Source organism: Chelonia mydas, chromosome 6, assembly GCF_015237465.2.
Source record: "Chelonia mydas isolate rCheMyd1 chromosome 6, rCheMyd1.pri.v2, whole genome shotgun sequence".
Classification (NCBI taxonomy): Eukaryota; Metazoa; Chordata; order Testudines; family Cheloniidae; genus Chelonia; species Chelonia mydas.
Genome location: NC_051246.2, coordinates 46,892,108 through 46,918,223, shown reverse-complemented (window position 1 = coordinate 46,918,223; position 26,116 = coordinate 46,892,108). Strand labels below are relative to the sequence as shown.

Sequence of the window (26,116 nt, the reverse complement as noted above, 5' to 3'; positions counted from 1 at the left end):
ACCAATTAGTACTAATTGGTAAGATGTTGTAAGATATGGCAGGTTTATTCTTCAGTATTGCTGCTATGAAAGCTGTTTGTGAAACATACTTTGCAGTGTGCGGTTCATCAAAAACATTCTTTAGACTAATTTAATTAGTTTCTTGATTTTTTTTCTATTGATTTTAGAAGAGCTTGAAAGTGACGAAGTATAGATAGTTGCAATTAATTTCTAACTTGTTCCTGTGTTTAGTCAGCAGGAAAGTTCATGTTTCCTATGAGCAATTTATGGAAGTCAATGAGCTGTTTTTTGTAATGAAAATCAACTATTTTTGTGGGTTTTTAAACCTATATGGATGACTCTTCAGTCAGTATACAAACAATAACACCAATTGTGATTACAGAGTGTAAATATTTTGGAGTTTTCAACAAAACTTGCTGTTTCAAAGTAATATCTCTAGGGACTCTTTTGTCAGGTAAAGTTGAGCTATGGATTCCATGTGGCTTAGTGTAGCCTCTGACCGTATGAAGCTGTCTCTAATGGAGCTAGATCCTGCATTCCTCTTGGGGGATGGGTGCCTTCCATTCCCACTGGAATCAGTTGGGTATGAGTGTGATCAGCATCTAAGGGAGTGCTCTGCATTTTGCAAAATTATTGAGTTTGCCTGACACTTATGCATGCCTGATTGCACTGCAATTTCCAGGTGGCAATCATGTTGCTTATATCAAATTAAATTTTGGCTAATTAGTCTGGGAAAGAAGGAGTAAAACCTTAACATGATGCATAACTTCTGCAGTATGGAAAGGGTGAAAAGCCTTTTTCATTGGCTTACATTTCTGGAAACTGCTACATCCTTGCTTTGTGTGGGAGAGAATTATAAGAATTTGTTTCAGTATCTTTTTAAGTATCGAAGTTAGGTTGACTGGTCTAATTCCCTGGGTCCCATTTGCTCCCCTTTTTCAAAGTTGTTTACCCATCTCCAGCCCTCTGGGATCTCACCCATTTATGAATTCTCAAAGATGATAGCTCTGAGTTCCAAGATTGCTTCTTGGATGTATTTTTGTTTTTTGTGTTTTTCTTTTTAAAGCCCTGGCTCTTGGAGTCATTGACTATATGAGACTTTCTTTTTTTCTGGTTTTAAAAGTTTCTTGCCATCATGAGTGAGAACCTTAAAACTGTGAACCCTAAAGACTCCAACACTGAAATCTCATGACTTGTAGGGCTTTACTTTATGATTTTGGGTCACGTGGGGTTGGCTGTATTGAAAGAGGAGGAAGACTACTGAGGAAGAAAAGTAAGAGCTCACAGAGTTGGCTGGGGGTTGAGCTGTTCCCTAGCTAGCTCAGCTCTGCAAGATCAAAAAGTTGAAGTGCTGAACTTTACAGTTCTCTGTTTACATTAACAGCAGCGGACCCCCACTGGAATTTGCGGCCTCTTAGATCTGCCCATGCTTTAATTACGATTAATGAAAACATGGATTATTGTACATCATTATTAGGAAAGTGCTGTTCCATAGAATAAAAGATTTGCTGGTTAAAAATATAATGCGTAGTTCTTTACAATGTGCTGTCATCTGTCTGAATCTCTATGAAAGTCCCACCTAGACCAGCAAAGTTAACTGGTATTTTAGGGTCTGAACAGATATTAAATAGCATATAGAGAATAGAACAGTGAGCTGGAGATTTGGTATTCTCTAGCATGCTGAAGAACAGTAAAAAAGATCTTCTTTAAAAAAAGAAAAGAAAAAGGAGAACTTTTCTACCTGAAAGGAAACATCCTGCAAGTGACTAAACAGTTGGAGACCTTTAAAAGCTTAATATGCTCTAGGGTTTGGTTCTATGTTCGATATTGTACAATAGTAGTGGGGGAAATTTTGACAACAATGTACAGTGCAATGTAATAGCATTTATCGTGTAAACTCACTTATGTGAAGGTCTTAGACCCCTGAATCCTTCAGATAAATAAGGTTTTTGGATGGGAATATGAACTGCTGAGAAATGTTAAGAGAGTCTGAGATACCCATCCGTAATGCGATGATAGGAGTAAAGGTCAGTCATAGCTACAAAGCTTTAAATACTGCAACAGTCAGGCAAGGAATTGTTCCTCCATTGCTCCACTGGACGTGTGCATTGACAACTAGAGTGGTTGCTTTTTTGAGGGAGGGAGGGAGGGGTGTTTTTTTGTTTCAGTTTTGCTTTCTTCAGAAATAGCAGGATACCAGACCTAAAAGAACAATGGTCTGATCCAGTATGAAAGATTCTATACTTTATATTCTGTGAATGGGAATATGATAGGTAACTTGAAAAGGGCCATATCATGGGGTTCTAGCATGCCCCCAGCTTTGCCTAGGAGTCAGTTTCATAGGAGCTGTGTTAATTGGAGTGTTCTCTATTCCACTCCTCTGAACACAACTGGCCTCACCCCTAATCCAGCCAGCATTTTCATCCAGGGTGAAATACCTTATTAATAGGTAATCCTAGGCTACTTCTGCTAACAACCATGGTACAACCATAGTGTATGCAACTAAAGCAGGAATTTCGGCTAACCAGGGTTCTGTTAATGCTGGATGTAGTATAAAATGGGTTCCACTGATAGCTTTCTTTACACTTTCCAAATGCTATTAGGCCTGGTCTAAACTAGAAAATTAAGTCAGTTTAACAGAGTTGGTCAGAGGTGTGGAAAATCCACATCACTGAACAGCGTTGTTAAACCAACCTAAGGCCCTGTGTAGACAGCGCTAGGTTGTTAGAAGAATTCTTCTGTTGACCTAACTACCACCTTCCAGAGGTGGATTACATACACCGATAGAAGAACCACTCTCTTTGGTGTAAGTAGTGTCTACACTAAAGTGCTACAATTAAATAGCTGTGCTGCTGTGTAGCGTTTTAAGTGTAGACAGGCCCTTAGTGTATTTTTTCAGTTGCTTTTCTCATACAGAACTGTGTAGCATGTAACCATTTCTAAAGTTTCAGTAAAGGTTCTGAATCAAACAGAAGCAAATGGGAGTTATGCTTCTTACACAGGGCTGAATGTGATCCTTCTGCCCCCAGTATGTTTAAATAATAATGGAGCCAAAAGAGAATTGCTATCCAAATACAGAAAAGTATTTGTATTTTTGGCCTTCTTGAGAGCTGCTCCTAGTGTTTGATATTCAGATAGTTTTTCATGTGCGGTGAGATTGTCAAGGCCAGCTATGCCCCTCTGCCTCACTCAGGTGGTTCAAAGAGATCACCATGCAGCTGCAAATCACCTGCATAGAATTCCCCTGGCACAGGGAACTACCTGGGGATGCTGCTGCCAGGTCTTGCACAATTGCATCCCTCCTAGGTACAGGGTGTGGCAGAGCTCCATTCTGCTCCACTTGTCTTCCACTGGCTTAGAATTGATTTTTATTAAAAACTCCATCAATGGTGTAACTTAAAGTTGCCTGGGCCAAGTGGAGCTCTGAACAGGAGAGGGTCTGCCCCGAAGTTTGTCATGACTAAGTCACTTATATAACTTTCAGAATCTTGTGCATGTCTGTTGATTTTCAGGGTTTCTTTGCACCTCTCTATTGATTTGCAAGGTTTCTTCCACTTGTTATGTATGAAACAGAAGTAACAAGAAGGATGTCCAGTAAAAATTATACATAATTAACAGATGCCAGTTCACAGTAGCCCCTTTATCTTGCAAGGAAATGGCATGTCTCTTACCATAATCCCTGAGTGACACTGTTCATTTACATAATAAACAGTCTATACTTCATCATTTGTTTCATTCTGTTTATTTTTCTGTCGGGGACTCTGAAATAGCAAGCCCTCTGCCATCCTTGCTGCTGTTAGTCTGTACAGCACCATCATACAGAGACAAAGCAGCCTTCTCCCTCTTTCTCCTTTAAAAGCAAACATGCCCAATCACAAGTCCCTGAGATGCCTGTGTAGTTGTGTAATTTCCCACCATCACCAGTGGGTGCCTCTCTTGGTACTCCTTATTTGGAACCTGAAATGGGACAGAGGTTGAGTAAAGCAGGGAGAACACAAACAGATTGTAGTTGATGTGCTGAGCTCTTTAAAGGTTTTATTTAGGAGCAGGGAGGAGAAAATATAATGATAAATGTAGTTTATCAAGCTCCCTTAAATAATGAAACATTTTATTTGCCTCTTGTTATTACGGTTGGATCCCAGTTTATAGCTTAGCTGCTAAACTGCTAATGATTAACATTTCTTGCTCTACGTACTCTATGTTAGAACTAAGACTACATTTCTCACTTTGTTCAAAGAATGACTTTGCCTTTGTACACAGTTATCTTGCTGAAAACACTTGGACAAAGGACTGAGTATTGTAACCCAAGGAACATCATTGTGGCATAACTAACTTCCACATTTCAACTGCCAGCTCCCAGCTGATGAGCTGCCATGTGAAATATACTTGTTTTCATTGGTAGTGTTTAGCCCCTCCCAGCTGGACCAGTGTGTAATGAGATGTGAATTAGAGCTGTTAAAACAAAGTTGAGACCAGTTCTTAGCAGACATACAGATGTCTCCACTTATCCTGTTTATTTCTGAAGCAGCTACACAGAAATGCCATAATTCTGCTGTCACTCTAAATAGAGGGGAACTTCTTAAAGGAATAACTTTTTATCCTCATGGAGAGCTAAATAACTCAGAAAATGTTTCAGAGCTGGCACACAATTTACTGGATATAGTAGGTCTCAGTTTTTGAAAAGTGGATTTTTATTTTTACAATATTAGGATTTCTAGAAACATTGATACCATTTTTTTTTGCCTTTCCCCCCAAATTTTTAAACTTGCAACTTCAAGGAAGTTGAATTCAGGTTTTTGGGGGTTTTTTTTGCGGGGGGAGGGGGGTGTCTAAATTACTGTTTTTAAATTGAGAGCTTTAACTGAGATTATTTTGCAATGTCAACTGTGGTAGTTGAACTGGATAATCTTTCTCCAGAAGACACTGAGAGTGAAAATGATGCCAAGTCAGTTTTTAGTAAAGCCAAATCCAATGAACTACATGCTGATTGCTGCAGTCTTAAACTTCACTCCTCACACTCTGCACCTGCTGGTAAGCTTCAGTTTTATTGATTTCCCCCCACCCCTTCCCCCTAAGGCTGTATTTATTTATGCATGTAATATGTGGAATGAACTCGAATACCTAATGAAGAATGATTTTTCATAGGGTCTTGTAACAGCAGGTATGAATCTGAGTTCTTGTTTTAGTTAACATGTGTTGCTGTCAGGTGTACTTGGAAAAGAAGGTAGATCAGGTGCTAATTGTTTAAAAAATAAGGGGCTAGATTTCTTGTGTCACCTAAGAGCTGACATATAGAGGCTGTAGTTGAGAGAAGGAGGGGGAAAAGTGGCAGTCACCTTTGCATCACCTGGAATATGGGCTGCTGTAGGGAATGAAACAGCCTTGATATAAGACAATAGCCTTTCCTGGGCTGTTTATGGGCTGTGCTGCAGCCCAGAATCTCCTTAGCACCAAGAGCTATGACTATTTGCCTGTCTTTTCCCAGCAAATCTCCACCATAGCAGAACTTTCACGGGAAGATACAAAGTGGTTCTACATTGCTCCTGGGCATGGGGAAATTCTCTCCTTGCCCATTCTGGCTCATTGTATGTTGCCTGAGAAGTACATAGAGTTGAAATAGATCCTACGAAATGTGAACAGAATTATCATCATGAGTTTGAAATTTTTATTTCCTTGAAAGTTCATTTGGTTGTGCCAAAATACAGCTTTATAGGCTACCACTAACACATTCAAGGCTGTATCTGTAATTAGATCTGTTGAAACATCTCCCCTATGCCCTTTAATACCTTCCAATTTATTCAAACTACTCTCATCTAAGACATACATTTAAATACGCTGCCTTCCTGTGGGCTAGAGCACCGTTTTCATTGTGTATTTTACCTCATGTGACTCACTGGGAATGCCTCCACTGGATTATGTTTCCACCTGCTCTGTAATCACTAGTAGCACAGAAAACAAACTAGTTAAGCATATAGCAGCTGAATGTGAACATGGAGATGCTTTATCTTGTGGGGGGCAATCCCAACCGGATAGTGTAATTTTGACTTCACAAAAGTAGGTGAATAAGTAAACCAGGCTGTCACTAAAAGCATTTTCTTAGCAATGAACCTCCTGGAAGTTTGTGTAATTATCACTTTAAACATTATAATTTTAATAAACATTGTCACATACAATAGCCAGAATTAGCACAATATGAATAAATGTAAAGTGATGTTACCTAATCCCTTGCAAGCAAACTGATTTGATTGCTCCAAATTTGTGTCATGTCCTTAATAATAGTTATTGCCTAATTATTTCATTTTCAGTCTATGAAAATATCAGTAAGGCCTAAATCTTGAAAAGACACATGCATGTGCTTAACTCTACAAATAGCGGTAGTCCCTTTGACTTCAGTGGGACTATTTGGGTGTGTAAATTTAAACACGCACACAAGACTCTGCAGGATTGGAATCCAGTGTTCATTTCTTGCACTAGGCAATTTTACATCACATTATTTTTAAGTGTGCAATATCATAATGGAACAGCATAAAAGATTAACATATGTTGCAGGAGACCAGTTATAGTGAAGCAGTTAACACAATTGCTGTCATAGGACAAAGGAGGGTTAGTAGGTTACAAATTGTTGTAATGAGCCATTGATTTTTGGTGTCCAGCAGTTGTGAATTAAGTTCCCAGGCTCATCTTTTGAAGCTGTTGTGCAGGTTCCTTTAATAACAGGGACTGTGAGGTTAGATAAAGAGTGATCACTCTGTGAAAAGTATTTGCCCACGGTGATAAGGTGTTTTTTTCTTGTCTTATCACTTTCCAGTATGAATTCACTTGAAAGCATAGAGATTGTTCGGTTTTACCCACATAGCTGTTTGTGTAATGCCCATGGATCTTGAAAGGTGTGTTGGAGTTGTGATATTGATCATTATAGCAGTGGGGATATGTCTGTGGGTTTTGCATCTGTTCAGGAAGGGTTTGGTGCTGTTTTGAGTTGGTGGGTCCTGGTCTGTGAAGTAGGGTTGCCAACTGTCTAATCACACAAACCCAAACACCTTTGCCCTGCCCTGCCTCTTCTCCAAGGCCCCGCCCCACTCACTCCATCCTCCTTCCTTCCATCACTCGCTCTCCTCCACCCTCACTTACTTTCACCAGGCTGGGGTAGGGGGTGCGGGGTGCAGGTTCTTAAAGGGAGTTTCGGTGTGTGAGGTGGCTCAGGGCTGGGGCCAGGTGTTGGGGTGTGGGCTCTGGGAGGTGAGGCTGGGGCAGAGGTTTGGGGTGCAGGATGAGATGCGGGGTGCTGGATCTGGGAGGGGGCTGGGGCAGGGGGTTGGGGTGCAGCAGGGTGTGGGCTGGGGGAGGCGGTGAGGGGTGCGGGCTCTGGTGGGGCGGCGCTTACCTCCGGTGGCTCCTGGGCAGTGGTGCAGCAGGGCTAATGCAGGCTTCTTGCTTGCCCTGGCTCCACGCCGGTCCCGGAAGTGGCCAGTACATCTCTGCGGTCCCAGGGCAGGGGAAGGGGCTGCTGCATGCTGCCCCTGTCTGCATTTCCTGGCCAATGGGAGCTACGGAGTTAGCACTTGGGTGGGGGCATCACACAGAGACCCCCTGCTCCCCACAGGGACGTGCCAGCTGCTTCCGGGAGCGGTGTGGAGCTAGGGCAGGCAGGGAGCCTTCCTTAGCCCCGTTGCGCTCACGGACTTTTAGCGGCCAAAATTACTGATTTTATTCGTGTAGCGATATTTCTGTATAAATTAGTTATGCATGAGTTCCCAGTGATTAAAAGTAGGAAATAACTTTAGCAACTGTGCAGTCCTTGTTGACAAACCCTGTCATTTCAAGGATGACCTTTGTGCCCGGTTGGAAAAGTCAGTAAGTGCTGCTATTTATCTTGGGGACCAACATTGCTACAACAACGCAACTTATCAGTAACTTTTTATTTTTATTTTTGAAGAGTGGTGACTTTAATGCAATTAAAATCTCAAAAAGTCTTAGCCTTTTAAAATTGCTTTGCTTTGTTTTGATATTTATTTTATCAATATTTCCAAGAAAACCTTCTGTTATGAATGTTACCATAAGCTGGCTGAGGTCTGAATGAAACACTCTTTTAACAAAACAAAACAAAAAAAAAACTTTGGCTTCCACTATATTGTTTCCCAAGAAAAATTTACGCACACTCAGCAATGGCCATTGATAAAAATAGATCTATTTTGGCTACAGTAAAATAACAGATCTGTTTTCTTAACACACAGACTATTTCCAGATTCATACTCTGATGCAAAGTATCAAAATCCTGACAAGGACAATCTTTAAGCATAATGCCAAATTTCCCAGATATGTACAGTAAATAACCTGAAAATCTTTATATCTGGGGAAAAAACACAATTGGACTTCAATCTTGCATTTGGATCTGCTGATGCTCACCTCTGTACTCACACATTTACAGTGGGATGACACATGGATACAGGGGTCTGCCTTAGTAGAACCTGAAGCAGGATTGGATTGGAGCCTTGCGGTCCTACACACACTCTTGTTCACTTTTCTTCTTCAGTGGACTTAGGAAGAAAAGTTGAAGTACTTCACAAAGTACCAGTAAGTACAAACATATAATATGTGCTAGGTGTATGTTGGTAGGAAACAATTATGGACATAGAACTAACATTAAACCCAGCATATATGCCATTTATTTCTCCTGTATATTTGTGCCATGTTGCCCCTATATTCAGTTGTGTTGTAGCAATCTGTACTCTAGTCCTTGGATCTAGAACTTTAATGATACTGTTTTTGTGAACAAAGTGCAGAGCTGAATGTACAGAGGGCACCAGTTAACAAAGCAGCAAACATTCCTCCACTACTGACAGGTTAATTTTATTACAATGGGTTATAGCCCAAATGGCAAAGAGGAAATACTACAAACAGCATGGTGAAGTCAGATGCCACACTTCAGTAAATGTTGACTTTATTTTTAATTTTTTTTGCGTGCCCAGTGTAGACATCCATGTGCACAAGATTTCTTTGAAATGGAAGGTGCCACTGGGATTAAAATATGTGCTTTTATGTTCTCCTATAAAATGATGTTTTCTTGAATTGGGTCAGACCTTTCAGTTCAAGGGTAAGTGGAATAATGAAGTGAAAGATACAATTGGTCTGAACATTTTTAAAATTTCAGTAAAAAATGGGGAGGAGGATGTCTTCCTCTCCCGTCCCTTGCTGTCTTCTGTGTTTTTGACTGGCTCTAATTATGTCTTTTCTAAGTCCCCCATCCTGCAAACACAACTCAGTTATGGATGTGCGTAGGTGTTGGCGGAATCAGGGCCATATTCCTTAAGCATAGTGCAAAAAAACTTATATGAAAACTGAAGGAATTTTAAATATATAATCATTACTAATTTTCTACTATGTAAGCAGAGTCAGGATGAGCTCCACCCTGACATCTGATGGTGAGTTGTGGCAAGTTGTGGAAAAGAACTTCAGGGGCTGATCTTATTTGCATAGGCACACCCACCCCGCCAAGCATGAGCCCATAGCTGCCCAAATGGTCACTTTGGCTGCTGTGGGATCCCCAGTTTCTCTGTTGTTGGGGCAGGAAGAATAAATTATTATCCTGATTATGTGAATCAAGGACAGTGGAACTGTACTTGGCCTTTTTTTATGACGGAGGGATTCACCATCAACTAAGTAGCACTTACTAGGCAAGGGATGTGGGTTCCAAAATTCAGTGAATTGAGAGGTTAGGGACAAGTATTAATATCTGGTGGTATGGGCTCCTGGTGAGGGTCCTATATGCCAACTGCATCACCTCCTCCTCTCTCCACTGTGGAATATCGGAGCTAATTTTGCTTCTATTAGGAGTCTAGTTACAGGCTGCTGAGCTGAATTCACTTTGGGCAAATAGTGCGCCAGCACTGAGGCCCCCCTACTACAAGCTGAAATCACAAAAGAGCTAAAATTACAAAGAGCTGAAATTACTGAGTGTTGTGTTGAGTAGTGGGGGGGCCTGAGGGGGGGAGGCGGCTGGTGGAGCGGAGCAGCTTGTGGGATGGCTGGCAGAGCAAAGCGATTTGTGGGATGGCTGGTAGAGCGGAGTGGAGCCCCATGGAGAGGTAGGGGAATCGGCTTTGGACCACATAAGGTGCCCCTTAACCCCCCATCTCCACCCAGGTTGGGAGGTAAAACTCTGCAGATAAACTTGCGAACTCTGGGGCTGCACTGACCAGGGACAGAGACTTTTGGGTTGTTGGACTTTTGGGACTTTGGGTGACTTTTGGGTTGCTGGACTCAAGAACCAAAAGGAAAGGACACGGCCCAATTTGCCTAGGGTGGGTTTTTGCTCATGGGTTGTGTTATGAATCCTGTTGGTGGTGTTTCCCCAACATAATGCCACATTGTTTCTCTCTGTTATTAAAAGGCTTTTGCTACACTCAGACTCTGTGCTTGCGAGAGGAGAAGTATTGCCTCGTAGAGGCGCCCAGCGGGGGTGGTATATATTTGTCCCAGGTCACTGGGTGGGGGCTCGAGCCGGTTTTGCATTGTGTTATTGGAATGGAACCCCTAGATACTGAACCCGGCCCTTGTTGCTGCCACTCTGACAGGCAGAAGGGTTGCAACTATGTTGTGTAGTTGTAGCCATGTCAGTCCCAGGATATTAGAGACAAGATGGGTGAGGCAATATCTTCTTTTATTGGACCAACTTCTGTTAGTGAGAGAGACAAGCTTTCCAGCAACACACAGATCTTCAGGTCTGGCAAAAGTACTCCCAGTGTCATGGTGAAAATGCAAGGTGGAACAGATTGTTTAGCATATGTAGTTAGCGCACATGTAAGGGATCTTTCAAGGTGGAGTGGCCCGTTAACACCTCTGCAGTCATATGACAAAAAATTGGGGGGTAGTGATTTACAGATTATTGTAATAAATCAGAAATCCAGTGTCTCTGTTCAGTCGATGATTTTTAGTGTCTAATAGAGTAATGAATTCAAGCTCCAAAGCATATTCAACAAGGACAAGTGCAGAGTCCTACACTTAGGAAGGAAGAATCCCATGCACTGCTACAGGCGGGAGACCGACAGCTTTTCTGCAGAAAAGGACCTGGGGATTACAGTGGACAAGAAGCTGGATATGAGTCAACAGTGTGCCCTTGTTGCCAGCAGATTGAGGGAAGTGATTATTCCCCTCTATTCGGCACTGGTGAGGCCACACCTGGAGTATTGCGTCCAGTTTTGGTCCCCCCACTACAGAAGGGATGTGGACAAATTGGAGAGTCCAGCGGAGGGCAACGAAAATGATTAGGGGGCTGGGGCACATGACTTATGAGGAGAGGCTGAGGGAACTGGGGTTATTTAGTCTGCAGAAGAGAAGAGGGAGGGGGGATTTGACAGCAGCCTTCAACTACCTGAAGGGGGGTTCCAAAGAGGATGGAGCTAGGCTATTCTTAGTGGTGGCAGATGACAGAACAAGGAGCAATGGTCTCAAGTTGCAGTGGGGGAAGTCTAGATTGGATATTAGGAAAAACTATTTCATTAGGCGGGTGGTGAAGCACTGGAATGGGTTACCTAGGGAGGTGGTGGAATCTCCATCCTTAGAGGTTTTTAAGGCCTGGCTTGACAAAGCCCTGGCTGGGATGATTTAGTTGATGTTGGTCCTGCTTTGAGCAGGGGATTGGACTGCTCAAAGCAGGACCAAATCAGGTCCTGAGGTCTCTAGCCTCATTCCCAGTATATCCACTACACTGTGGGAGGATGGGTAGTAATGGATATACTGGGAATGAGGCCAGAGACCTCAGGACCTGATGATGCTCCTGAGGTCTTTTCCAACCCTAATCTTCTATGATTCTATGTCTTTTGAAAGTGTTGTGCAGATTTCCTTTGAGGATGAGGACTGAGAGATCAGATATAGAGTGATCACTTTGTGAAGAGTGTTCACCCACAGAACATTGTGGGTTTTTCTGTTATTTTTCTATGTGAGTTCATTTGAGAGTGTAGTGATTATTTGGTTTTACCCATGTAGTTGTTTTTGGAGGCATTTAGTGCACTGGATGAGGTATACACATGTTGTAATAGGCATGTATTGGTTCCACGGGTCTTGAAAGGTGTGTTGTGGGGGAGTGTGTGCTGTAACAGTGGAGTCTGTCTGCAGGGTTTGCATCTGTTTTTCTGGCAGGCTCTGATGCTGCTTTGAGTTGATGTGGCCTGGTCTATGGAGAGCTTGCTTCCGATGATGAGCTTGGAGAGTTTGTCTGAAGGTCAGAAGAGGCGATTCAGGAAATATTTCTTTCAGGATGGGGTTCTCATTGAGTATGGGTTGTAGTTGTTTGATTATACCCTATAGGGGTTCCACTGTGGGCTGGTAGGTAACAACTAAGGGTGTGTAGTCAGGGGTCGGGGGGGGAAGAGGGGGATTATTTCTGTACTGAAGCAGGTTCTCTCAAGCTATTTGAGTGACCTGTTCCATGATGTGATCTACTTCTCAGGTGGACTGTCCATGTTTGGTGAAGGTGTTTTTACATGTGTTAAGGTGTATATCCCAGACTTAATCCTCCAAGCATATTGGCATAAGAATGCCTGGCTGTAGATAACAGATTTCTTGGTGTGTTTGGTGTGGTTACTGGATCTGTGAAGGTAGGTGTGGTGATCCATGGGTTTCTTGTTCTTCTCAGGGGAAAACTTTCTTTTCCCCTCTTCTTCCCACCCTCACCAACAAAGCAAAGCATCCAAATAGTGCTGATCTGCACAGGGGAGTTACTGGTTTTTTTGATGAGTAACCCCATGTTCAGCAGGGCTAGAGAGTCCCACTTGTTATATTCCAGCATTAAAAAAAAAAAGCAGAGTGAAATAACAAATCAGGTTTTCTTTAAATATACATTATGTTTAAAGAGAAATATCCTCTCCAAAAAAATCCTTGGCCATTGCTCCATCCCCTTAGCATTATTCCTTTGGCACAATGAGATACAAAGCTGCACTGACAGGGAATTAGGAATTCCCTTGGATAAGGAATTCCCTGGAAGGTATGAAGTTGGCATAGCTGCCTAAAACTACTTCCCACCCTCCCTCTTGTAGTGGATATACTGGGAATGAGGCCAGAGCATGCTTTGTTTCAGCCAGTCTGGACTAGCAGAATAGCTTCTGCAGGTTAGAGTGGCCTCAAGGCTTTTATAACTTGGGGCTGCACCTACCTGCACTCAGAATATGTATGTAAAACAGAACAGGAAGGGACTTCCTGGATAGTCAAGTCCCCTGATATCACAGGTAAATCCTTCATGTAATCCTGATCAGAAACTTGTCAAGGTCTATCTTAAAACTAGTTAACTTGTTTGCTCTACTACTCCTTATTGGCAGGCTGCTCCAGAAATTCATTCCTCCGGTGGTTATAAATCTAATTTTTAGCCTAAATTTATTTATAGCCAGTTTATACCCATTTGTCCTTGTGCCAGCACAGTCCATTAGCTTCAATAGTTCTTCTCTTTCTCTGGTGTTTACCCCCCAATGTATTTGTAGAGAGCAATCGTATCTGCTCTCAGCCTATGTTTTTCTAGGCTAGCTAAGCCAAAATCTTAGTCTTCTCTCATAAAATAGGCTCTCAATTCCCCATATCATCCTTATATCCTTTTCTGTTCCAGTTTGAATTCATCTTTCTCATCTATCTTGTACTTGGGTGGCCAGAATTGTACATAGTCTTCCAGATGAAGTCTGAGTGCCTTGTACAATGTCATTAATACTTCACTATCTCTAATGGAAATACCTCACTTGATGCATCCTAAGATCACATTTGTCTTTTTCACAGGCACATCACACTGGTGATTCATATTCGTCCTGTGATCGACTGTTACACTCAAATCTTTCTCTTCTTCTGTTTCCAACTGATCCAACTGTTTCCCTAGCTTATCGTAGAAAAGTTTTAGTCCCCAAGTGCATTACCTTGCACTTTGTACTATTGAACTTCATCCTGTTTTTATTATTCCAGTGTTCAAGGTCATCCAGTTCTTCCTGTACTTTATATTCCAATCTTTCTCTGAATTGACTATAACACTCAACTATGTGTCATCACAGATTTCATTATCACATCCCTGCTTCTTGTGCTAAGGTCATTAGTATGTGGCGTCAAAGAGGAGAAAGGAGAATGAGTTTGGGGGGGGGGGGGTGAGAGAACCTGGATTTGTGCTGGAAATGGCCCACCTTGATTATCATGCACATTGTAGGGAGAGTGGTCACTTTGGATAAGCTATTACCAGCAGGAGAGTGAGTTTGTGTGTGTGCATTTTGGAGGGGGGTGGGGGAGTGAGAAAACCTGGATTTGTGCTGGAAATGGCCCACCTTGATTATCATACACATTGTAAAGAGAGTGGTCACTTTGGATGGGCTATTACCAGCAGGAGAGTGAGTTTGTGTGTGTGTGTGGGGGGGGGGGGGCGGAGGGTGAGAAAACCTGGATTTGTGCTGGAAATGGCCCAACTTGATGATCACTTTAGATAAGCTATTACCAGCAGGAGAGTGGGGTGGGAGGAGGTATTGTTTCATGGTCTCTGTGTATATAATGTCTTCTGCAGTTTCCACAGTATGCATCCGATGAAGTGAGCTGTAGCTCACGAAAGCTCATGCTCAAATAAATTGGTTAGTCTCTAAGGTGCCACAAGTACTCCTTTTCTTTTTGCGAATACAGACTAACACAGCTGTTACTCTAAAAGAGCCATTTGTGTCTCCCCTCCCCTTCTCTCTTCATGTTCACCAAGTGGATCTCAGGTGCACCTGATGATCTAGACCTAGGTCTCCACAAATGTTATTCCTTGAGATAACCTACATAAATATGTTCACTTTCAGCAAACTCAACCTTTTGTGTCCTCTGAAATATATGGATCCCAATTTAGCATTCTAAAAACATCTTACAGGGGTGCCACATCTTCAGTGACATAAGAATTAAATTCTTTGATTCCAGATTAAATTAATATTTACAGGGTGGGATTTTGCCTCTAAGTGGAATATTTACTTTAGTGAAATGGAAATATCTGAGAACAATTTTTCCTTAATAAAATATATTGTAAGTAACTAATCTATTAGACTTTATCTGATGGTTAGATTATTTCATAGTGCAAAGCCGCACTGCTGCCACCTGTGAATGTCTTTTAAACTGAAAATATTTCGATTATTCTCTGAAGACTGAGTAAATCCTGTTTGTTGAAAATTGCCTAAATTAATATTCTTCCATTCTCCCCCTGAGTTTGTGGTAATTTTCTCATTCATTTCTTCTGAATCTTGGAGTGTGCAAGGAGTTACATACACAATTGTGAATGGTAGCTGTGCATGTAATCATCTTTGTGCCACACTGACAATTCATCCTAATTGTTCAATTGTGCTGCTGTGATATAATGCAAGAAAGAACAAAGATGATGATATACTAGGAGTTGTTGCTGTTAATTGAAACACAATTTTAGGTCCCAGTCCTAAAATGAACTCTGTGCAGGACCAGAGATCAATTCAGGATCAGGGCCTAAAACTCCAAGGGCTTCATTCTCATTATCCTTACTCCGATTTTAAAACTGTGCAACCCATTGGCTTAATTTATAATTTACACTAGATCAGGTACCATATTGCTACTTCTCTCTCTCCCTCCTCCTCACTGCATAACAAAATAGGAAACTATTTTCCTCTTCATTCCTTCCTAGGGAAAATGGACAGAACAGCTTCAGCGAGATCAATATTAGGAAAATATCCACCTACTTATGTGTCCATGAGGACAAGGCTCATGGCAAATCCACCAAGAGAAATAATTCATTCAGTGGCAGGGTTGAGACATAAGTTATTAGCAATCTCCTACCTTCCACATACTATGTAATGTATTTCATTATTTCTGATGGAGAACAGAATAACTATAGATTTCTTACTGAGCTGTTGTCATTTTTAATTCTTTCTTTACCTTGGAGGCCAAACAGAACTGTTCTATACAATTTGTGTCAAATCCTGGTAATAGGGGACTGTAACACATGAAATAAAACAAAGGTAGACTCTATTATTCCCAAATTAATATATTTAATATACTACTGCTTTATAAATTAAATTGGCATCTGCTGTAGCTCTTGGGAGGGGAAGGCAACTCAGTGGTGCTCAGATCTGGAAAAACTGGAGTAGAGTTTATGCTGCGAAGTCTCAACAGTGCTAACACATGAAGTACTCTGGCATGGATCAGCATTGTAGCTAGTCATCCTAAAGGTGTACCGTGTGCTGCTAGTGTGAAATCCTTGTTCTTTGTCTTTCTATACTAAAAGTTCAGTTAAAAAAAAAAAGCCCACAGTAGGCTCATGGCCAAATAATAATTCAAAATTCTCAGAGGTCTAGCCCGCTGAAGCATTCATCTCTGCCCCAAGGGTTCACAACTTCTGTCCTTGCATGTCTAAAATAGATGGAAACTAAGCTGGATATAGACATTTAATTTTTCCCAAAGGCATCATTTTTTTCTATGTTCTTCCTCCCGCTAATAAGCTATTTACTTTTAAGCTGGGGATGGGGGCAGGTCAACTAATCCTAGTCTATTTAAAGGAATCTTTTCAGTGCTTTATTATTGGGCATTAACAGCCAGCTGTATTTTCACAAACATGTATGTATTTTATATCCCAGCTTCCCTAAGTAACGATAGCAGACATAAGACTTGATTTACATACAGCATGTGCTGCTTCTCAGATGCCACTGGAAAGTTGTCTGATTTTTAACAGGTACGGTGAGGTACTTACACATGTTAAATTGCAGGATTCCGTGCTGGTGGATGGGAGTAGGAGCAGTGAGTGGTTTTTCTCAGTCCTTACTCTTGCCGTCATTCTTCTTCTTTTGTTATTGAGTCAGCATGGGTCTGCCTTATGTCTTAATTTATTAGCAGCCAGCCTGCACCCTGTATGCTTGAGCCTAGCACGAGGCACAGGTAACCAACAGGCTGGGAAACGCAAGATGTGCCAGAAGAGGAGATCTGTAAGATACCTGAAATGTTTCCTAACGGTGTCAGTGTAAGGGTATTGTTACAAATCAGGGCTCGAAGCAGAGCTAGTCTCCTCCAGGCAATTTAATGAGTGTAGCTGGCCTGCATAAAGTGTCTTGATTGGATACACCACCAGATTGGCTGGAAGGGCCAGAAACTGGCTCTTAAGCCTGAAGCAGCAGCTCCTCCCTGGATGCTCAAGGCGCACACCACTGTGACTCCTAGAGTGTTGCCTTGTTCCTGCTACCCCTGCCTTGCACCCAACCTTGCCTCACCCTGGTCCACGTATGAGACCTCTCCTTGCCTGTTACCCCGCTCTGACTTCTGACTACTGCCTCCAGCTCTGTCCCTAACCCCTAGTTTCTAATACTCAGTTCCTGATGCCCGCTCCAGCCATGAGGCCTCACAGATGGAGCAACCCACACATAAGGGCCAGGGCCTCTGGTGAAAGCGTGGATCCTCTTAAGGCGCCAGTGGAACCTGCAGAAAGTGCAGCTGCAAGTGGCAAATGCAGAATGTGGACCTGCAAGAACAGGTTGCCTGCTGACTCCTTCAATGCTGACCCTGGAGCCAAAGATTCCACTGCCTGCTTAATTTGATCAGGACGAGTTTTGGGGATTCCCAAGCCAATGCTGGCTCCTGTTCTTTGTGCACTTTCAATCATTCCCTACCGATCAGGCCTGTACGAGTCTCTTGTTCACTGGGAAGGCTTTGGCTTGGGCTTCCCCCATCCCTTCTGGAACAGTCCAGCCCCTTTTTGGGACAATTGGAGGAATTCATTCAAGCCACGTCTATTATCTTTGACACCAATCACACACTGACCACTGATTCAGTCCTTCAGGCTTCACAGCAGAGATACTCACCCGCTGCCAAATGTCATCGTTTGGCTTCTGACACCAGGTGGAATGAGATAGTGTAACCACTTCCACCGGGGTTAAACAAGATTATAAAAGATGAGCTCATGTGGCTAGAATCTCCCCTCACCCTGGACAATATATTGGCTTATGCATCAGAATTGACGATCCACTCATGGAGTGGTGTTGAGAGCGTGCATCAATTCTCCAGAGGCCATCAGCATCCCTGTCCATGATCCCCAACCATGTGAGTTTTTTCCCTGGCATCAGAACCCATGACAGTCAACCAGGCCCTGCCCACAGCTCTCGAATTCAGAGAAGCTCTGACACCAGCAACTGGGCCTGTGTTGGCAACGCAGCTACCTTGCATTGATGTGCCCAGCGAAGACACAGACAGCACAGGGGCTGGGAAATGGTAGGGCCTGAGCCCCAGGGAGTGAGTCCAATCTTGTTTGGTCTTTCTCCTCCTCTGGGAGGCCCTCGGTCAGCACAGCAGGACTGTCAAGCCAGTTTCCAATGCAGCTCTGCATATACCCACTGATTCAAACACTGGCAAGCCCCAAGATTCATCTAGAGGTTCAAGTTGACTTGGGTGCCCTGGGTATCTTGAACTTTGAGGTCCATGCGGTATTACAACATGCAAGAACTCTCCAGATCTGGTTGAGACTACTGATGAGTATCTTCTCTTTGGGACCATTAGCCCAACAGGCCATGCCAATGACAGTTGCTACTCTCTGGAAGCATCAGGATACCTTCCAGTTTGGTATAAACTGGGAACATCATGCTCTGGTCATCCTAGATATGCCCTGGCTTTCTACCCATGACCCATGAATTCGCTAGGAACCCTACACTTTTTAGCTCCTGGTATTGCTGGCAATCCTGTCTCCCAGGACCCAAGGACCAAACTGGTACATGCTACAGTTCATGCCACACACTGGAAAACTTTGAACCTCCAGGGAGTGAACCCCCCAGGACCCTCAGGGCCAACCCCAGGCCTGTCTGCTGTGGCTGAGATCACCACAAATACCCTGACTTTGCCAATGGCTTTCACAAGGGAAGGTAGACATACAGCCCCTGCAGCAGAGTTACAGCTGCCAGAAGCCAAGATCCCATTCAGTTAAATATATGCGCGCACTCACGCTCTCTCTCTCTCTCTCTCACACTCTCACACTCACACTCACACACAGAGAGAGAGCTTCAGGCCCTCTACACACATTTGCCAGGAGAACCTATCAAAGGGTTTCATCCAGTCATCAATCTTTGTACCTGATCCATTTTGTCAAGAAGAGCCACACTACAATTCCAGTGGTAATTGACCATTTAACTACGGTGTCTCATTTTTGTTCCATGTCAGTCACTTCTCTCTGCTCAAGAGACAGCCCACCTGTTTGTGAACAAGTTCTTTTGTCTCCACAGCTTGCCTATGGACATGGTATCTGACTTGGCACCATACTTTATTTCCTGCTTCTGGTAGGAATTTTTTTATGCCACCTGGGTATTTTATGCCCTGGGTATTGATGCCTCAATGGCATATCACCCAAGGACCAATGGTCAGGCAGAGTGGGTCAATCAGGTCCAAGACCAATGCATACATAGACTAGAAAGCAATCATCAAGATAGTTGGTTGCCTTTGATCCTTCCTGCTGAGTTCACCTACATAAGCAGACTCCTTCTTTGTTAACTATCGTCTCCATCCTCACATTCATCTAAAGATCCACTCCAAAATGTCCATGCCCACTATCACCGAACTCACTGCCCACATCCAGCAGATACACCCCAAGAACTCCAATAGCACTTTGTCACCAAGGCAACTTACAAATGTTATGCCAACTGGTCCCCTTAGCCAACACCCAGCTTTGCCGTAGGGGATAAGGTTTGGTCATCCACCCAGAACCTGTGATCAACTTGCCTTTCTCAAACTGAACCATCAGTACCTAGGGTTCTTCCAGATTATGAAACAGATTAATCCTGTTACATTCAAACTACAGCTACCAGATTATCTCAGGTACTGTGCAGCACAGCAGGTGCCTTTAAACCACTAAAAGTCCTTTAATAGATTACATGGAAGCTACAGATAAGTTTATTTTTGTGTTGACAAAGTGACCCAGGTTTACTTCTCTGTTACACCAGTATACATTCAGAGCAACTCCACTGTCTTGTATTGATTTGTCTAGATTTACACTGGTATAGCAGAGTAACTGGGCCAGATTCTGATGTCACACAACAACACCTGAAAACATATGGTCAGTAATAGACAGAAATGTTTTTCATGAGTGTACAGGCAGATATACACAGTTAACTGGGCTGGAAGCTGAATATTATAAATAGAGAGGAGTCTGAATAGTGCTGGAAGAGACCAAGTGTCTTCCAAGAGCACTTGATAAAAGAGAACTTGGCTGCCTGTTAGTCTCCATGTGCAATTCTGAACTGTGATATTTTACTGTTAAAAAACCACTGTAGAAAGTCTATCTCCAGGAATTATACACGCATGCGCGTGTGTGTGTCTATATGTAATATAAGAAAATTAGCATAATTAATCCCATGTTTAGTGTGCACGCACTCCCTCTTTCCTTGAAATTTCCTTGATCTAAGTATGCTAACTACTATGTTTTGTGTAAATTGAATCACAATTAGGTACTTTTTCATCTGTATTCTGTAAAGTGAATTGGCCTAAGATTACAATTGTAATGGATTGATGGGGTAAGTAAAATGTTCAAGTTTAAAGTATACATCTACAATATTAAAATACATAATCTAAGAAAAAATAAAAGTAAAAGAGGCCAATAGAATCATAGAATATTAGGGTTGGAAGAGACCTCAGGAGATCATCTAGTCCAACCCCCTGCTCAAAGCAGGACCAATCCCCAACTAAATCATCCCAGCCAGGGCTTTGTCAAGCCAGGCCTTAAAAACCTCTAAGGATGGAGATTCCACCACCTCCTTAGGTAACCCATTCCAGTGCTTCACCACCCTCCTAATGAAATAGTGTTTCCTAATATCCAACCTAGACCTCCCCCCACTGCAATTTGAGACTATTGCTCCTTGTTCTGTCATCTGCCACCACTAAGAATAGCCTAGCTTCATCCTCTTTGGAACCCCCCTTCAGGTAGTTGAAGGCTGCTATCAAATCCCCCTCCCTCTTCTCTTCTGCAGACTAAATAACCCCAGTTCCCTCAGCCTCTCCTCGTAAGTCATGTGCCCCAGCCCCCTATTAATTTTTGTTGCCCTCCGCTGGACTCTCTCCAATTTGTCCACATCCCTTCTGTAGTGCGGGGACCAAAACTGGACACAATACTCCAGGTGTGGCCTAACCAGTGCCGAACAGAGGGGAATAATCACTTCCCTCAATCTGCTGGCAATGCTCCTACTAATACAGCCCAATATGCCGTTGGCCTTCTTGGCAACAAGGGCACAATGCTGACTCCAGCTTCTCATCCACTGTAATCCCCCCAATAAACACCACTAACACATCACGTTTACTTTTGTCACCTAATAATGAGTACAAATATATTAAATCTACATATAGTCAGGCAGTCTTCAGTTGAGATTTATTTCCATTGTTGTATTTCCATTTTTATGCTGCAATCCACTGTAATTTTATGGAAATGCAATATTGAAGTGCAATATACTGTTGTGTAAAATTTCATTTCAGACCATTACTAACGAGAGAAGAACTCCTTTTTTCACGAATTCAATTCTAAGGCAATAAAATCATCGGTTGGAGGTGGATTTAATCAAATTGATCTCATGCATCTCCCTGAAAACACAAGATTGTTCATTACTCTACCTTTTTGTCCTGTATAGTTTTAATTAAGTCCTAAGCATTGGGGTTCCCACCTTTCCTCTGTGAGACTGGTCCATCACCTAGTATGTATCAGTCTCAGCAAGCTTTCCTGGTATTCAATCCAAACTTCTTAATTTTGTTCTGTTGTTTCTAGTTCTACTTCTGAGTGCCACACTAAGTTCCTCACCCTTCTTCCTGTTTGCACCATTCAAATATGTGTAAATTATGCCTACCCTATATCCTCATTTCATCAAACTGCTCCTATTTTGGATACAGAGTGTGTTTGTACAATGTAGGTTCACTATTCATCATTAATCACTGTCAAATGCTGAATCTAACATACAGTGACATTGTGCACTAACTGGTCTCTGGTGAACAAAAGGTTAAATTAGCTCATTGTTCCCTACCCTTGCACAGAGGAAGGACTATAAATTGACCGTATAGGAAATGTTGCCTAATGCCAAATGTCACACAACAGAGTTGAACCCCAAGCTGGAAGTTTTCTTTGCTTTGTATATATTAAATTCTTTTACTTTTGTTATAAACAGTGACCTTTCTAAGGAGACGATCTTGTTGACTGCCACTGTCTTGTCCTGCCAAGTCATTCAGTGAATGGAGATTCTCATACCATAGGTTTTTCTCAGAATACGGAAGATATGTCTGACATCTATTGACACACACTGGCTTTTTAATGGTAATTAGAGCTGGTTAGAAAACTGTTTGTTCTGCAGAATAGTTCAACTTCTCATTAGAAAACTTCTTGGCTTTTAACAACCAAAAGCTGAAAACTTTCAATCCAAAATTGCCAAAACCCCAAACTTTCAGTTTTCCTCTGAAAGTTATCAATTTTCCACCAAATAAACAAGAAAAACCAAACATTTTCTTGGAAAGCAGACTTTTTACATGACTTTTTTCTTGACATAGTTGAAAACCGAATTTCCTGTTGGAGGGGAAAAAATTGATGGAAAGCTTTTAATCGGTCCTAATGATGACTGCTGTAATGCATTGCAAATTTATTACACCACTGAACTCGCAAGTCAAGATATCTGATGCTTATGTTTGTTTCAAGTTTGCCAGATTATACTTCCATGAGGTGTAACACAAAAGGACTGTGTTCTTTCTGCACTGTAATCAGTTGAGCCAGGTGGTTTGATTTAACTATATAGAGTCACTATAAATGAAAGTAAGTTATAGCATATAGTGGTTTTTAGGTAGAAGATAATTAGTGTATTAAGGGCCCAAGCCTGCAAACCTGACCCAGTCAAAACATTCATTTAAGTCAATGGACATTTTGACTAAATAAAAATTGCAGGATTAGATTCAGTACCTTAAAAAAGAAATTTTCAGTGTGCATTAATCAAAACATGATTAAATTAGCTGGTTCTAAACTGTCCTGCTTTAAAAATGGATGGACACTGGAAGCAGTTTGTATTTAAAAAAAGAGAGAACTATTGAAACAGAACCCTAGTTTTGTTTCAGCATTTGTGTTAGCAGTTTTGTGTGACTCTGTGGTATGCCTGGTATGAGGCACTGGTTGTCTCTGCTCAGTTATATTAACTAAACTTAGTGCTATTTTAGAAATGAAACAACAATTAAAAAGTCTATTTTTAGTAGCATTTGATATATTGGTTTTGGTGTTGTCAGAAAAGACAAGCAAAATATAAATGTGGAGTAATTTTAAGGGTTTAAGTGTGTGTGTGCGTGTGAGAGAGAGAGAGCAAATACGTCAGAACCCAAAGTGGGCATAAATATAACCTCCAGCATTCAAGGCCCATCTCAAAGCAGGTTGAATGAACTTGAATTTATTTATAAATTCTGACATCTCATATTTCTTGGGAGTGACTTGTCCTTGTCCTTCTGACTAATTTATCTAGATGAAGTAACTCATGTATTTTGGTTGATTTTTTTTTTCTTCCCTTCATATCTGAAAGAACAGAAAGTTCAAGCTAGTGTACATATTTCACTGGAACTTCAGATTGTTGACCTGTTGATTCACCACAGGAAGGAAGTGGTGAGAGGATGCATGTGTTCACTCCCTCTTTTCATAAACAACCTGAGTGTTGAAGTCAGGGATGTATCTTTAACAGGGTGGAATAGCTTTTCCTGCTCTCCAGTACTCCAAACTATAGCTTGCTGTAGCCTCTCATAACAAACCTCATCTTGTTGACCACTCCTGATGCAATACCTTTGAGGAAACCTTGTTCCCCCTCCCTGCTCATGTTCCCCAGGGATTTGACCTTTATCTCCATCTGTATTATCCTCTTGGGTGACCTCATCTATTCCTTTGGTGTCTCATCATTTTGGTGCTGACAACTCTCTATTCTGCCTTTTTGGCCCTTATCTCTCTTTCTGAATAAGCTTGTATCTCTCTTTGTCTAGGGTTATAGGAATTACCATGCTGAGTCAGAACAGTGGTCCACCTAGTCCAGTATCCTGCCTCTGACAGTGATCCATACTTCCTGCTTCCGAGGAAGGATGGGAAATGCTACAGTTGGCTATGTCTCCAACATCACCTCAAGAATATCCTACCACTCCCTCAAATTAAATATGATTAAAACTGAGCAAAAATCTCTCTTTAGTTCTGAAGGAACTCATATGTGAAATTACAGAATTGCTAACTGTGGTATGTAACCTATCATTTAAATCTGCTTCTGTACCAAATGACTGTAGGATAACTAATATGACATCAATTTTTAAAAAGGGCTCCACAGGTGATCCCGGCAATTACAGGTTGGTAAGCCTAACTTCAGTACCTGGAAAACTGGTTGAAACTATAGTAAAGAACAGAATTGTCAGACACCTACATTAACGTGATTTGTTGGGGAAGAGTCAACATGTCTTTTGTAAAGGGAAATCATGCTCACCAATCTACTAGAATTCTTTGAGGGGGGTCAACAAGCATGTAGACAAGGGTGATCCAGTGGCTATAGTGTACTTAGATTTTCAGAAAGCCTTTGACAAGGTCCCTCACCAAAGGCTCTTAAACAAAGTAAGTGTCATGGGATAAGAGGGATGGTCCTTTCACAGATCAGTAACTGGATAAAAGATAGGAAACAAAAGGTAGGAATAAATGGCCAGTTTTCAGAATGGAGAGAGGTAAATAGTGATGTCTTTCTGGGGTCTGTACTGGGACCAGTCCTATTCAACATATTCATAAATGATTTGGAAAAAGGGGTAAACAATGAGGTGGCAAAATTTGCAGATGATACAAAACTACTCAAGATAGTGAAGTCCAAAGCAGACTGAGAAGAGTTACAAAGGAATCTCGCAAAATTATAAATCAATGGTATGCCCACATCTTGAATACTGTGTACAGATGTGGTCCCCCATATCTCAAAAAAGTTATATTGGAATTGGAAAAGGTTCAGAAAAGGGCAACAAAAAATGGTTAGGAGTATGGAATAGCTTTCATATGAGGAGAGATTAATAAGACTGGGTCTTTTCAGCTTGGAAAAAAGAGGACTAAGGGGGGAATATGATAGAAGGTCTATAAAATCATGACTGGTGTGAGAAAGTAAATAAGGAAGTGTTATTTAGTCCTTCTCATAATACAAGAACTAGGGGTCACCAAATCTCTGGTAGAAGTCCCTAGGCCCACCACCCTGCCGCAAGGCAGAAGACCTAAGCTTCCCCCCAGTCTGTTAGGTGGAGGATGGGGAAGAGCATGGGGTGGCTCCATGAGCCACACTTTAACTTTAAAAGAGCTGCATGTGGGTCACAAGCTGTGGCTTGGCCACCCCTGTAATGATGAACCATAAATTTTTCCTAATAAAATAACAGGACGAATTAAATATAGTGTTTGTCATGATTTTTGTCTAACCTATTTTGTTTTCCAGGGTTTAGGAAAACTATTGCCTAACCATATACTGTGCAGGGATTAAATGGGACCCGCAGGACTGATTTTTTTTTTTTTTTTTTTTTTAATGTGCTAATCTAATATTTTACAACTTAACACAAGTGGAGTACAGCTGACAAACTACACAGTAGCTGCCATGATAAATAGCACTTATGTAACTGTGTTTCTTCAACACCGGGCTAACATTAACAAATGCTCCTAACAATCCAATGAGTTAGGTAAGACTTCTTTTTATCTATATGTGGAAACAAAGATACAGAGAGATTACAATGCTGACAGGTCTCATTGACCTCAGATGGAATTGGGTGCACTCGGAACTTCTGAAAATTAAGCCCTGAGTGAGTTGCCCAAGATAGGCAGTCTCAGAGCCACAATTACAACTTGGAAGAATCCGTTCCTGCTTTTAGAGCTGCCTCTACCTTTTCATGTATTTGTAAATTGTGTTACCCGAAATTGGGCCAGCTAGTAAGCTTAGGGAGGACTAATGACCGACCAGAGTTTGGCAGAAAGCAGAACATTTATTATACTGATAGCTAAGCTCAAAAGAAGGGGCGGGGTCACACTCGCATACTCATGCTCCCAGGACAGGCACGGCCCTGGAGATGTCAGGATCCTTCAAGGTAAGTGTCCCATGGCGCAGCGATGGATGGTGCAATGAAGGTAAGTCTTCCCGAGGCACGATGAAAT

General features: G+C 41.9%; 1 protein-coding gene across 3 annotated transcripts in view; it reads left to right on the top strand.

Moving 5' to 3' along the window:
- The first annotated feature begins 4,477 nt into the window (after nt 1–4,477).
- ANO3 (anoctamin 3) overlaps nt 4,478–26,116 on the top strand; it is a 369,380-nt gene continuing 347,741 nt past the window's right edge. For all 3 annotated transcript variants that reach the window (XM_043548422.1, XM_043548421.1, XM_027830111.3), the window contains exon 1: nt 4,478–5,031. In XM_043548422.1, the coding sequence (XP_043404357.1) occupies nt 4,878–5,031 (154 nt within the window). In that variant the 5' untranslated portion in view covers nt 4,478–4,877. The remainder of the gene's footprint in view (nt 5,032–26,116) is intronic.